Genomic DNA, 16,390 nt, shown 5'->3' on the forward strand with positions numbered 1-16,390 from the left:
GGGTCGCTGCTACTCTAAGGTTCTGTTTCAGCGTTGATGAATAACACTATTTGACGAATGACATTATCCAACAGATAAAAGTTTTCGATATAATTATTTTTTTACCATGGAATTCCACTATATTTGGGAGATAATATGAATCTAAAAGTCATAGTTTCATTAATTGAGGAGCAACAAGTCCTAATGGTCTATTCTCTGCTGTCCTGCTCTATTCATCTATTCGTAATTTATTTGTCTGATGAAACTGATCCTAAACTAATTACCTAATAGACAGGCCGTAGTAACTAAATTTAGGCTGGGTCTTACGTGGATATGAGAGATCACAGAGATTAACTTTGTTGGAAAAAAATCAATATGATCATCATATTGAACAAAGTTATCAAAAATGAATAATTATAGAATTAGCAAAATTCTTGTGAATTTTTTCATGAATTGAAACGAGCTGTCATGAAAATGGCTTAAAGATAAAACTAATTCTAAGTCAACTACCTAACTATAAATTTAACTACTGACACGGAACTTACCGCAGCCATCATGGCCCAAACAATTCAAACATCACCGAAATATCAATTCAGATCACTCTTATAATGACAGTCTCAGTAAGTTCCGTGTAAAACTATCATTACACTAACATAAAAAATTTACAAACTAAATTAAATCAAGGTCCATCTCAGTGACCATTTTGTTGTGTTGGATCTGGTTTGAGAGTACCGGTGTATTTTAAACCATTGACATCCACCGACACTAATAATTGGCCCTCGGAGGATCCATCATCTGAAAATAAAAATTTAATATTGTGAATTCGCTAAACACTTCCAAAAACACTTAATATGACTTCTCTAAATTTTTTCTCATAAAAAAGCATGTCATAATTGTTATAATTTACTGGTTGTTCCCCGCCATTTCGCCGCGTTATAATATGAGCGTGTCTCGGTGGACTAACCAACACAAAAAAAAATTCAATTCGAACCAATAGTTTCTGAGATAAACGCGTTGAAACAAACAAACATAAAAACAAATAAATAAATTTATATATAACTAGGTTGGCAAACAAGCATACGGCTCACCTGATAGTAAGCGATTACCGTAGTTTATAGACGTCTGCAACACCAGAAGCATCGCAAACGTGTTGCCAACCCTATAACCCTAAGAGCTCTGGTCACCTTACTAACCAATAGGAACGCAATACTGCTTGAAAACAGTATTATTTAGCTGTCTTTACGGTCGACGTACTACCCCAGTCGGGCTGCTCCATATTTTGAGCAGGAAATTTCCTGCTGTGTCCTAACTCACTTAGTGCCGTTACTTATAGAGTAAATTCCTAAAACTAAGAATAAACTACAGCTCACATACCGATAACCTTAATTATGAAAGCGCTCGTTCCGTTTAGGCTTCCATTAACGAAGTGGAAGGGACGAGGTGGGGAGATTTCGGGTTCCTTTTTTACAGATGTTGATGCGTTGGCGAGTTGGGAGTTTGGGAGTTGTACATGACGGGGGATGGATGAAGGTCCGGCTCCATGGTTGATCTCGTGGCCGTTCGAGCGAGGGCGCTTCGTTGGTAAACCGGGTGAGGAGGGCCGGCTCGCCTCACGCCTGTGAGCGCCAGACCCGCTCGATCCTGGGCTCTCACTGAGGTTCAGCGCCTCGCTGTTGAAACAATTTTTGTTAATTTTATATTGAAATAGGTACAGTTTTTTTTTTTTCAAAGAGTAACTGCGGAGTTTCTCGCCCATTCCTCAATAATATGGCAATAGCTTCACTTTTTAATCATAACTAAAATTTTGATTTGTAAAGTGACAATTACAGGTGCTTAAGAAAGCTTATTTTAATAAAGCTATATTTGATTTTGAACGAGGAATCTTCATCTAGTTCTTTCCATATAATATCAACTTGATAAAAATAGGACTCCTTAATCTTTCTGTTTGCAATCACGTACCTATTAATATCGAGTTAGACTATAACTTCTTCAGTTTTGCAAATGACAAACAAAGACAGCAATCATAAGTAGTTTCAGCATATCTTAATTTTAACGCTATAAAGCATATCTGCACGGATTTTAATAACAGATAGGGATACCTTAGGTATTGGTGTACTATTTCCTAGGGTTTAGCGTTAATTGTTTATGATACTTATGAAAATTTTCAGAATTAATTAACCGTCCGAGAACTAAATATGTATTATACAAAAATTACGCCGCGTTAGCGCAACAGTAGCGCTGGAATGTGGCTGTTGCGCTGGCGGCTGTGGGTTCGATCCTCGTATATAGTAAACTTTTGCGTTGGCCATTCAGATATTTGCCGTGGTCTAGGCGTTTGTTCGTGAGAGTATTGTGTGTGTTTCCTGACCCCCGTCACTGGAGAAAATCCTAGTGGGGGCCGTTGAGTGTCAGGCGTTTTCTTTACTAATTTCTTTTTTAATAAAACACTTTTTTCGGATTTTATCGCGGTTTATTGTTAACTTTTGATTCCCGACGTTTCGGATACTTTACAGCAACCATGGTCTCGGGAGGACCTCTAGGACCGATAAAATCCGAAAAAAAGTGTTTTATTAAATGAGTAAAATTCGCGTAAACATTAGAAAATACTAATTTCTTTATTTAACCTAACAAGACCTCGAATTTAACAAAATAATTATTGTTCAATTCACAGAGTTATAATTTAAAAAAAAAACTAAAATAAAAGTAGCCTAAGTTACTCCTTATTACATCAGCTAAATCTACCAGAGTCCCGTTATAATCGGTCCAGCCGTTTTAGATATTAGCTGTAACAGACCGACAGACAGACAAAAATCATAAAAAACGTTACTTTGGTATATGTACCGTGTACACATTCATATGCATTTATTAAAAAGCAGTTATTTTATTATTACAAACAGACACTCCAGTTTTATTTATTTGTTTAGATTATTAAAAAAGATATTAAGAAAATTAACGAATAGTTTTTTGAAGTTATACCTACTTACATCTTTTGGCGCGTTAGGGAAAAATGATGGGAGTAAATTTTTAAGATGCGCGCGCACACCGTCGCAAAAAAAGTCCGACACCCTGAAGTTAGTTAGTCAACGAAGAAGAAGTTAGCAACGTGAAGTTAGCTAGCCAATGAAGTATAACTTCTTACGTGCGTACACACACACTTTTTTATACCACTAGGGTGGCAAGCTTTCGGTCCACCTGTACACAAACGGGTAAGCGGAAGCCATATGGATACTTGCAACACCAGTAGCGTTGCAAGCGCGTTTCCGACCCTTCCCAGGAACTCTGGCTACCTTGCTCGTCACAAGACTACAGCACTACTCGAGAACAGCATCAACTGGCTGTAACCTTTTGTAAGGTCTCCATCGTATTTTTCCTTATTGGACTACCCCGAAAATATGAGCAAGACATACTTGCTATTTCGTACCCGAATAAGCAATAAATTTGTAAGTGACGATTATTGATTATATACTCACCGCTGTGGTTCCTGATCTAGGCTAGCTCTGCTGAAGTGTGGAGTCAAATTAAAAAACGCCTGGCTAGCTTCGAAATTGGCCAGGGCGGCGATGTTTGAAGGCGATGTGGGCGATTCTGCAGCTTTTAATAAATTTATTTATTTTAAAACGCCAACTGACAGTACAATTACATAAAATTAATAATAAAAAAAGTTTAACTTCCTTCCAAATTATAGGCGAATACAATTACCTACGTATTAACTAAACACGACTTAAAACTCTACATGATTAAATTTTCGTTTAATGTATATGCTGTCATGTACCTAAAAGTACAAATAAAAAAAATAAATTATAAGGTTCTAATGTAATAAACGTCAAACAGATTATGTAATTATAGCCTAGCAAATTCTATATGCATGTATTAATGAACGTTTGTTCATAGCTCAAGAGCTACCGAACCCATTAAAATGTAGGCTACCCAATGCTTCTCCATTCAGTGACTGTCACCGCTGAACACATGACAACTACTTTACTTGAATTCTTTTCGAGATTCTAAGCATAGTTTTTGAGTTATCTTTAGTCACCATTCAGCCTGTAACATTCCACTGCTAGGCAGAGGCCTCTTTTTCTTTGAAGGAGAAAGATCGGAGTTTAATCCACCACGCTGCTGCACTGCGGGTTAGCGGATATATTTCCCTACTATGAGTAACGATCGTTATCAGCTATTTGTGATAACAACCGAATTCTCACTCTACTTCTACTTCACTCGGCTGATGTTCCTTAACATTGGGGAGACCCATAAGGAAAGACATCCAAACCAAAAATAAATATTTGTAGATATACAAATAATCGAATCCGTAATCAATCTGTCGGTGTTAAGGCGCCTTCACACAACACTACACTAAATCGGTTATTAGCTCTAATAATGAAATTGGCGTCGGTATATTTTGTGTGAGAAAAAAACACAATTGTTATCTTAAATTCTTACCATTTCTCAATATCTCTTGCTGCTGAAACATTCTTACTGCTTCAAGTAAATTCGCCGGGAAGGGCGGCATCTGAGGCAAACGCGGAGGTATCCCAGAGAAGGACATGGCAAGCGTTTGCATCGGTGACAGCTGGGCGAGACTTGCTGGCGCCGGCGCAACTCTGTTTATCTGTGACTAGAACGAAATTCAATCGTTGTACTAGTTTATCGGTTTTGATACTTTTATTGTAATAAGGACCGCGTTTTTATTTACTTAGGATAAATAAACATTACAATATTAATTTATAGTTATAACTATCACGCAGCAAAAGCTCAAAGCTCACAGAACCAGATACCCGACTAGAAAAAAGGTCAGGCTCAACCAGATCATATATCTGGACCGGATCAGGATAGAATGAGGCATGCCAGATCCGGCAAGCTCTATCAGAACCAGGTCTGGTCCAGACAAGGATAGCCTGATGTAAAATATAATCAAGTATGGTAAGGCATACTGGATCAGGACCCGGTCCGATCCAGATCAGGATAGCCTGATGTAAAATATAATCAAGTATAGTAAGGCACACTGGATCAGGACCCGGTCCGGTCCAGATCAAGATAGCCTGAAAGAAATTACGCGAACTGAGCCTGAATCGCGCTATTAATGTTTTTGAGCGCACTTAGTATAGGTATATACAGTTATTGGGACAGTCTAGCAGGGAGTCCATTTCTACACAGTGGAGCAGTCGTAAGTAATAGGAAATAGTTAATTATTAGAAGTTAATAAATAAAATTTAATTAATAATAATAATTAATTAATTAATAACATAAAAATAATTAATATTTAAAGTAAAAACATAAATAAATAATACATTGGAAAAAATAACCGGAAATAAATATCATAATAATTATGTTATGTAACATATTTATAATATCAATTCGCTTTTTTTGTTAAACAATTTTTTCAAGAATATACATTTGTGATTTTTTGAAAGGACCGGACCGAACCGACTGATCAGGATGAGATGAGATTTCCTGATCGGGTCCAGATCAGGAAATCTCATCTCATCCTGATCAGGTCCAGACCAATCATCTGCGTTACATGCCTTATCTAGTCCTGATCAGGCATGGCTGGTCCGATCCTTCCAAGGAAGACGAAAAAATTTCTACTCGGGTAAAGTGTAGGTATTTGTATTAAACAATAATTAGAAATGTAACAGTAATATACATCGATGAGCAAGTCGGTAGTAGAATAATTGTGTTTGCTCGCAAACGAAAAAAAAAATCGACTACAATTACATCGACGAGTAATACAACGTAGGTCGACGAAAAAAGCGTCAAGAAAAACGCATTATTAGATATAACTCGAAAAGTAGTTGTTAGATCTCAAATAAATTTAAATGGGACCAATTGGCACACACCACCTTTCGATTAAAAAAAAATTTTTGTCGAAATCGGTCCACACGGTCAAAAGTTCTGATGTAACATACATTAAAAAAAATACAGTCGAATTGAGAACCTTCTCCTTTTTTGGAAGTCGGTTAAAAAGAAAATTGAGGATTTGCCGTAAGCGAGTACTCGACTATAGTGAATCATACAGTTACTGAAGTTATCAAGTACAATAATAATAATAATTATTATTATTTTTATATTAAAAATAGTTTGCTTTTAAAATTTCTCTATTACACTCTTTTTAAATTTTTTATTTCAAAGTTTTAAAAATATGAGTATAAGTTAACGAAATTAAGCTTTGTCAACAACCGGTGTACTAATTCCTAAAACATCAAATGTAATATTTATGATTGAGAAACAAATAGACTTACTAATATAGGAATTTTTCGAATAAGCAATTCGATTACTTGCCCTGCTCTTTGAAGACGAAATTAAGTTTTTATTGTTGATATAACTTACAGGAACACATCCTCTAAGATACTAGCAACTTCTTAGGTCCAAGTTTTTATCTCATCTCTCTTTATCTCTAATATATAATATATATGTAGGAATGAGATCACACTGGTTAATAAATCTATAACTGGTTAATAATCTGTTGTTTATAACCTCCTTGCTAATTGCGTACGACAGCGCAAGTGCCGACATATACATATTAATGATGAAGTGTAAAAAGAACGGCCACTACTCACAATAGACATCGCTGAGTGATGTGCTTCATAAGTTCCAGATCCACGTCGTCCCTCGCGCTTGTTCCCTTCTATCGCAGCATCTAGTTCAGACCGAGTGGAAAGATTCTTCTTCTCGCATTCAAAATCATACAAATATTTCATGTACCTGAAAAGTAAAAATGTGTAATCGAAATACAAATATTTCAGATCAAGTTCAAATAGGTACGCCTAAATTTCCAGTTAGATATCAATGTTTTTCTTTTTTATAACATATGAAAAATAAGGCACAATTGGACCTACTTACGCAAAACAGAATCAACCCACACACTGACAGTTTTGAGAAAAAGCCGTTTTTGTCAAAATTTTGTATACAGTAAAATTGTTTGTTACTTTGAATAAAATTTATTTCTAATATTGTACCAAATCATTTATTCTATGTATACAAATATAATATTGAGGAAAATCATTGGCATTTTTAATAATAATAAAAGGAAAACTCGTTGATTCCTTTTTGCAAAATTATCTCTGTGTGGGTTGGTTCTTTGTTAATTTTTATAAATTTATAGGAAAACAATGAAAAATCCCATATTTCTTTTAACATACCCTTTTATTATTATTTATTTATTTTATTATTGATCGGAAAAGATGATATAGAAGACGATCTTGAATGTTTTTCAGGTCAATTTCCCATATTTCTTTTAACATATCCTTTTTTATTTTTCAATAATATTCTATATCATCTTTTCCAATAAGTTTTACATAAAAATCATGGGTGCCTTGCGGAATTAAGTGTAGCATACTTTTTAAATCCTTTAACTTAGCGTCAGGGACAGCTTTCATTGTTGGCCAAAGTGGCTCCATTATCGATTTTGTTATAAAATATTGTCTTCCGCGAACATTTTTTTTATATCCACAACCTTAAAATCTTCATTTAAATTAGTTTTCATGTAAATTTTGAACATTTCATCCTATTTAATCATAATTTCTTTGGTATGAAGCCATGAAACTTTTTCTCCGTATCTTTTTCTTTCTATTTATTATATTTTTTTCTAACTTCAATGATGACAAGAAATCTTCACTTTTCATCCTATGTACATGCATTGGTTTCGTTTTTTTTTACAAGTTTTCATAACCTGAATATAATCATCCGGTGTATAGAGCCTCTGTTGACGCTTAAGGGCACATTCTATCTTTCTAAAATCTGTATCATTTGGGAGGAAGCTACGCCTTGATTCAAGGAATTTTATATTTATCTGGTCTAAAGTTGGATGTTCATTCAACATGGCTTTCAGCATTAAGATCAATTTTATATTGCGGTTCTGACCTCCACACGCATCACTCCATAAAATCAAATATTTTACCTTGCCATCAAGCCTTTCCATGATATGTTTGATGAGGCAAGACCCCACCTCTTGAGCATATCGGCCAGCTTCTCCTTCTACCCACACATTACAGTAAGCTTCGTCTTTGCTCCCAGTATGTATCCCTAAACTGTGTACACAGAGTTGTCTTTTGTAAAAGACGATATTTGTAGGTAGGTATACGGGGTAGAGGTAACGTGTTTTCGAGGTCAAAAGTCAGAGTCTCGACAGTGGGATCATCTTTAGCTAGCTTCATGTCAGTCCTCAATTAGTTAATTTTGTAAAAACAAATTGGTTGACTTTTGCAGCAGATAATATTTTCACGCCAGTGGTTTTCGCTTCATCGACGTATAATTCGTATATTTTTGATAAAGTCTTGTCTGCTCCCAAAAACTTAACCCCTTCTGTTTTTGTCGGCGATAATACATATGTCGACAACCTTTTCATAAGGTTAATAAAAAACTCCTCGCTTTCAGGAGATGCTCTATTGCAACCGCCATGCGAACCACGATTTCCTTTAATTCAACTGTGCGATCGCACCTTACAAAGCGACGTATTTATTCGTTTTGCCAACGTCTGTAATGTTTTGTCAAACATATCTCTACAAACTGATACACCATCTAGAAAATATTGGCGAGAGTAAGACTTTTTCTTTTTCTGTGAAATTTTAGTTTTATTGTCAGTTGCAACGTAATGACGCTTCACAGCTTGTTCTTTTATTAAAGCAGTTAAAAACATATTTTGCGCATTATATGATCCTAGGGGATAAAACTTTTTAAATGAGCTAATCTCTTTTCTACTGAAACATTTTAATAATAATTTTAAGGAGGATTTATTACACAACACAGATACAAAGGACATGACTTCTTAGACGTCGTAAATAAAATTATATCAACAAGGAACAAGTAATGTGAATCTTTGTAAACTATAGGATTACACCTATTTTAATATGCAAACAAGAACCAACCCGCATGGTTCTACTTATTTGATTAAAAAATAAAAAATTAAAGGACCATGTGGTATGGATCTTGTTAGTTTATTAAACAACTGCTGTTATGTTGGTTGATAACTTTGTCATAGAAATGTTTTATACTGTAAAAATTGTCAGATCATTTTGATCTTTACAGGGTCGATAGAAGGTTGATTTTTGAAAGCTTCTGTGTCATTATCTCGATTATGGCATTTGTGTGGATTGGTTCCCTTTTGCATAAGTAGGTCCAATTGATATCATCATTTGATAACAATTGCGAGGCATACACCCAGTGGCGTGCCGGATATTTTGGTGCAATTTGGAACCACTAGCATTCATGTCGAATTTGTTCAATGTAATCGGAGCGACATGTCACTCCGAATACATTGAATAAATTCGGCGTTTTTTAGTGAATACACATAATGCTGTCTGTATAGGTAGATGAAATGAGTTTCGCGACCGGTTGACAATACTTTTAGAAATGAATTTCATCGGCGTATTCGCGCATTAGTAAAAGTACTTATAGGCGAGACATACTGATCAGTCTGCTAATATTAAACAACATAGGTCTTAAGAGTTCACTTCTAGGTCTTTTTTAGAAGAGTTTTTATTATCAGAGTTTTTTTGTACATAAATCAGTTCAGGTATCGGTGTAAGTATGTGACACACATACATACGTACTTGTATGTGTTTATTTCATATTAAAAGAGCGTGTACTTTTTTTTAATTTTTGTCCATTTTATTTTCTTTTGTATTAACACTTCGTGCACTGATAACACAATAGTATGTTTAATTTTAATTAATTTTTCATGAAATATTCGTTTAATTTATAATTTTGCCACATATTGTTGTTGGTATTCTTGGCGAATAAAAAAGTAACGAAAGCGGACATGGCTACAGATATTCGTTAACTCAAATATCCGGCACATCACTACTTACTGGTACACTTCGTATGGAAAGAGGAAATATTTGTAACTGAAAAAATAATCATGTAATTTTAATACCCGTAGCCAAACAGCTTATTATTTCTAATTGATCAATGCTTTTTTTTTTAATAACAAAAACAAAGAGATTACGACCAACAACTATTAGTGTTTAACATAATAGTTTTTAAGATATTTAGAATTTACACGTGAATATTAAACATTAACCAACCTTCTCAAATTATAGTACATGCATCATAAAATTATAATACGTATTATATATTAACCGATCTATTGTAATCGGAGCCTTTCATATATCGTCTGATGTTCGCTTGTAAGTCATTCGACACAACCGAATCGAAATACGTGACACATATAAATCATATTCCAAGTTCAATTATCAAAAGGCTATCACTTAGAGACTATTACAATCTTAATCCTATTCTATGACGATTCAATATTACTGGGACACAATGTCAACGAATTCAACCGTTCATTACAGCTCATAAAAAACGTTTCATATAAAGCTACCCACAATACACGGACCGAAGCATCATAAAACGTCGGCTACCTTTTGTCAAACGGAGAAGCTAATTATACGACATTCGTCATTACTGTCGTCTAGTTTTATCTACGAAATCATTCATAAATAATCGAGAAATGTTTCAACCCTATCGCAATAAATTGAAACTTTATACGTGTTGAGATGAAATAACAATTGTTTATGGCATTGCTCACGCCAGTTCAAAAGATATTAATGTAATTATAATAACTTCTGCTCTTTTGTTTCTTTTCATTTGTTCATTTTTTACCGTTTAGTTTAGTTTCAAGTTTTTCGGATAAAAGCAATTAATTAAAGGCAAATCAGTAAAAAGGAAACAGTAATAATTAAGAGAAAATACACAAAAAAAAATCTTGATCTCGTATATAAAAAACAAAATTTCCATGTGAAATCCACATGGTAAGTGAAAAGCAGAGTATTTAGTAATCATAATAAGGAGGTTGCGTTAAAAGTAAATGTCGTGCGTAACGATGGACCGTTTGAATTAGAATAACACCTTTGTGAGAACCGACAAAAGTCGAGGTGAAGGAACTCTGGTTATAAAGTAGGGTTTATATCGGTTGTGATGAGTTAGAGGTTATTAATTATGAAGTTGTCAGCGTCGCTTGCGACTCACGTGCGTCCATTGTGCGTAAGACTTTGTCTCCGAGTCGTGAGAGTTAGTAAGGTAAAGCAGTGTCGAAAATGGAGGGGCTCCTGGAGGACCACATTGTTTTGTTATCTTGGACTAAATTATATATTTGTCTTTATAAATAAAAATTAATTGTTAAGTCTGTTGCAAACCACAAAACTATACCTACTATAAAGGCTAGACCGGTTTGGGTAGTTTTTTCCAGTTTTTTATAGGTTCCTTTGTTCTTATTTACCGAAAAAAAAACACATCTTTAATAAAGAAATACCTAATAAATTACAAAGGGCGTATATTCCCTACACAAAATTAAGTCTGAGGGATATATAGCTCGTTTGAGGCGTAGATATATCCCGGTATGCAGATTCATTTTCCAATTAAAATACACGGTTTATTTATTAACTAGTCGACAACGAAAATTCATATTGTTGAATGAAGGACCAAAGTTAGTGCACATATGAAAATCAAATGTATATTATTTGTATTTTATGAATTATGAGTAAAAGAAAAAATTTTGGGCATATATTCCGGAATTACTGTACATAAATGGGTGTATTTAGGTTTTACTTACTGAGTTCGAAGGGTGAATGCAGCAGAAGTTATCGAAGAAGGTAGCCTCAGTCCCTTTATAATTTCCTGCCACAACTTTTTGTTAATGACCTCAACGAGCCCACCGCGCTGTATCACAAGATTGTACAGCTCATACAAGTCTAACACAGACTTTGCCATAATAGGAAGTCTATTAATAGGTGAACCTGTAACAATAAAATATAAATATATCACACAACAATAAAATATACAAATATTACTTAATTTTAAAATACACAAGAAGTTTATAAAGATGCATAAATTTTATGTTTTTTTTTTTTATTTATTTATTAATAATTCTTAACTTTCAGTAGAAATTAGTTAGCGATAAACATAATATTAGCAGACAAAAGTTTATTAATACGCGCTCATCAGTCTGTAATATCCCACTGCTGGGCATAGGCCTTTTTTCCCCATGTTGGAGAAGGATCAGTGTTAATAATCCACCACGCTGCTCCGATGCGGGTTAATGGCGGATATATTCCCTACTATGAGTAACAATCGCTATCAGTTGTATAAGACTTTAAGGTTATGTATTGTGTATGAATAAACAATGAAAGCAAAACATCGTTAAAACTATTTTAACATTTCCTAGTCGAAATACAACTAATAAAACGACAATTCTAAAGTTATCGAATGCAACAACCGTGCTCTGTTTAGAGCTGTTAAACCCTTTACGGGAAACGTAAGGGCAGTAAAGTCACTGGCATGTTAAATCGCAACGCATCGCACGATTGATGATTTATGAAGGCGCGAGCGCGTCAGATCGTTTACGACTCGTACCGATGCGTTACGACGCATCGCGGACGGATTTAGCTCAGCCGGTGTGGCCCGCGGAAACTGATTGTTCGCGACTTGATTTACTGCAATTCGACTGTTAACGTAATGACGTGACGAATAATAGACAACACGTCTCTCGACGGTGAGTTTTGTTATGTAAGTGCCGTGTTTAAAACGTTCCAAACGATCACCGCGTGAATAGAACAAACAACGCTGTTTGTTTAATACGCTAAACACAGAACTGCTTATAATTTATTTCTATGTTATAATAACTTTAAATTTTAATAGCAAAAATATTTCTCAATTCTTACGGGCTATAAATAATAAAAGTATTTGTAAATATCGTGGTTAAATAAAATTGTAATTTATTCACGAATAACAAACTCTCGTTACTCATGAATACAGAAATAGATACAATTTGGCGCGAATGTTAAACAATTCTCTAATAAAACGGCGTGACCTAGTATCGTTTATTGATGAACTGGAGGCATTAGCAAATACCAACGGACTATTTGTCAATCCGTCTTCCTGTCTGCAGTTAATCATTCCCCTGGTTACTGCGGGGTGGCGCGATGGATAGGGGCGCGAGGGGTGAGAGGCGCGGGATCCGGGACGAGAGGCTGATGGGTTTCCGAACGTCACCCGTTAAGAGATTAATTACTGTGCTTATGTTTAAGTACAAAGTGATGCGCTGAAATTGGAGCAAATGAAGGATCGCTTATTTGTTTCTAACGCGTTTATTTAATTTGCGCTCGATGGGAAAATGTTTACGATGTTAAGCATTCAATCGTGGAATAGGTAGATATGTTGCTTTGTATTGATTACTTGACTAACTATAGCATTAGATACTTGTAAGTTGCAATCGAGATATGAAAGTCTTACTTTCCAATTCCGATAAAAGGTGAAGATAGATTTATATAGGAAATACCTATTTACCAATCATCGTTACCTAAAGATCAATTTTAAAAGATACCAGTCAAAAACATATCACAGGGAAACGTTGACAAAAACTAATATTTATGAAAGCAGTCACCCCAATAACGATTTCCACTAACCGCCTCCCCGGCGGAAAACACGCGATTCGATGCGCGTGCGCCGAGCGACGTGCACTTGCCATTTGAATAAACCGACCGCCAACGGAATCCGGTCCTCACACACACTACACACTACGCAACATCACATGCAATTCGGTCGGTTAGTCCGTAATTTACGATGTATGTCCAATCGCCGACAGAGCCAATCTAATCGCGCCCAATTGTGACAAATTATTGCTTTTCCTACGAAACCTTATGCTAAATATGTATTATGAATTTCACTACGTGACCGTTTTATGAGGCTTCGAATAGAATGAATCCTTTCCTGATACAACAGTTACAGTGTTGCATTCGCAGCGATTATTCTCACCTCTTATATTTATTGGCACTCGATGTCTCTTAGAAAGGTTCGCCTTTGTGCGCTATACCCCCAACTGTCGTAAATCCAAAGCACAAACGCCCCCGATTGTTGATAAAAGTTTGTAAATAACGACTGATTCCCTGGTCTCCTTAAAGAGTAACAGCGAATATAAATTCCGGTCAAATTTTATAACCGTATTAGAGTTATGTTACATTTTTATGAGACAACGTAATTTTATGTCGCGTTTTTAAAGATATTAAGTATGAGACGCGTGAGAAGAAAAGTTGCACGTGTTTATCTAGGCGAGTCGATTGACCTATCACAAGCGGCTCGCTCGCAACGAGACGAGCTATAATCGATCGAATCGACACTCGACGCCTACCTCTTATCGAGAGTTGTATCAAGGCCCTTTATGCCTCAACCCCGCGAGCGGCCAATAGCGAGCCTCGGTGAGTCGTCGCCAGCCGTTCATTGGCTTGATACGCATTTGATTGCGCCGCCCCTCTAGATTCGAGACACGATCAATCTCAATTACTCGCCTCGCCTTAAACGCACTCGCGTCCCTGCTTTTATTATCGAAGGTACATCGAAACTTTAAATCAAATATCAACACCCTTCACGTCTAACATGAGAACTATTTTTACTCGTGTCAAAATAGTCAGAGAAATAGGTATAATAAAAGAAATTTCTTATCTATTTTACTGTAGGTACAATAATTTATAACTCATATTCGTAAATAAACGAAAAAAAAATTAATGTTAAACAGAAATAGAATCACGCATATGTTCGAAATGCGAATCGTATGGAACTAACACCGATGTGGTTGTAAAATGTTTACGATTTTGGATATAAATTAAATTTAATGCGACGAACAAAACCACGGGAATCGATACTATAAACTCACGTTACGTTGCTGTTAAAACATTGAAATAGATCAAATATTATAAAACAGTTTCGATATACTCGCAGCAGGGATGGAAGTTTGGACAAGTAATGTTCTTTATATCGACACGAATGATATTATTTTTAGACAATTTGATCTCTCATTCGCATTAAAGTAATAAACGACAGCTAGCCCCTGTTTAGACAGTCGTTACGGATTTATGAGCGGTGGAATTTATTGCGGTCCGAGGTGAAGTTTTAATTTAGAAATACGATTACACTGGTGTTAATTTCCACACTTTCAGTGCTTCAGTATTAATTATAACACTTCAGACTGGTTCTTATGTACCGCTGGAATACGTACCTACCTATATGAAAATGGTAATCTTTAATGAGTATTGGAAGAGTAAACGATTAAAGATAAATAGAAGAGATTAATTTAGTTATTTAAGTAGATGTGGTCTTGATTGGATAGAAAAATATACGCAATAAAGAGTGTTCTGTGTGAAATAACCTTTGAAAGTAATCATAACTCAATATTTATTTATTGCTTGTTATTTGTTGCACAAATTCCGAGAGATACGGCTCGAAAATGACATAAGGCTGAGGATACAACGATCAATCACGCGGGGCGCAGTAAAGCTGAGAACAATCCAGCGTAATTCCGTCTGAGAGACATTAAAATGGCAGCCGCCCTATCCGGTGCAACATTGTGGGGAACTGCGCGGGCGCACAATAGCACTTTCTTATTAGAATCACTCGGTGAAACTGACAGTTTTATCACGCATGTAACACACGGTCTCGTCATTAATAACGTGCGATTGATGCCAAAAAAATTAAATAATTCAAGATATCATTGGCGTCAAATGTACAAAAAAAAACAGTTAAAACTTCACGTCGTTCAAACCTTTAGTTTAATAACGCATAAATCATTTATACGGACGCAGATCAAAACCGCGAAGGATATTTAAATATTGCATCGCTTAGTGGAATTCAGGAGGCCATTCGATGTAATTGGCAATCATTCAGAAAGGTATATTCTCTCGCTCCAACAATCAAGACAAAGGCGGCCGATGGTACCTACGGGCGAGCCATTACAGGTCAATACCCATTATTATGCGATATTTTCGCGAGCACAGCCCTCCGATATCCCGTACACTCACATAAGAGGGCAAATATCTGTAATTAAAGGTTGTAAAGTTGATTTACAACTGAGGCCCGAGTATTCGATGTTCATGGTACGGCTCGACCAATCGCGTGCCTCGAGAGCCGTCGCTCCGCGCCTCGTATCAATTTATTAGAAACGAATGAAAATCGACGTTGCGGTGGCTTCGGTTCGCTGTAACAGGCGCGCTGCGGTCGCGGATCCCATCACACCCCGGCGGATCGCGGTAGATAGTATCGAACGCTGTTGCGTGCTTTACGACCTCGGCGAGGACGGTAACACCGGCAATAAAATTACAACAATGGAAATGTCGGATGCGGCTAAAGGCGACGCAACTACGGCAGATCATTGCGATGAATGCAACAATGGAATCCTTGAAATGATGGTGGCGACTATCGGTAAACATAAAGGCCACAATGTCCCGAGAGAAACTAGGCAATCGAGCGAAGAAACGTTACTCAATGACGAGAAGGTACCTACCGAGTACAGAATAATATAATACGTACTTATATTTATTAATAGATAATATAATAATTATATTGCTAAATAAGCAAGCAATTATGAATTGTTGAAGAAATATTTGTAATTAGAAATGCATTATTCGTAATGCGATAAAGGATACTT

General features: G+C 35.8%; 1 protein-coding gene across 1 annotated transcript in view; it reads right to left on the bottom strand.

Moving 5' to 3' along the window:
- Nucleotides 1-670: 670 nt before the first annotated feature.
- LOC123661829 overlaps nucleotides 671-16,390 on the bottom strand; it is an 88,939-nt gene continuing 73,219 nt past the window's right edge. Inside the window, exons 5-10 of the mRNA XM_045596769.1 lie at nucleotides 11,528-11,711; nucleotides 6,534-6,678; nucleotides 4,417-4,591; nucleotides 3,450-3,570; nucleotides 1,354-1,649; nucleotides 671-774 (exon numbers count right to left, since the gene is read on the bottom strand). Coding sequence (XP_045452725.1) covers nucleotides 671-774; nucleotides 1,354-1,649; nucleotides 3,450-3,570; nucleotides 4,417-4,591; nucleotides 6,534-6,678; nucleotides 11,528-11,711 — 1,025 coding nt within the window. The remainder of the gene's footprint in view (nucleotides 775-1,353; nucleotides 1,650-3,449; nucleotides 3,571-4,416; nucleotides 4,592-6,533; nucleotides 6,679-11,527; nucleotides 11,712-16,390) is intronic.

Source organism: Melitaea cinxia, chromosome 17 (genome assembly GCF_905220565.1).
Source record: "Melitaea cinxia chromosome 17, ilMelCinx1.1, whole genome shotgun sequence".
Taxonomy (NCBI): Eukaryota; Metazoa; Arthropoda; class Insecta; order Lepidoptera; family Nymphalidae; genus Melitaea; species Melitaea cinxia.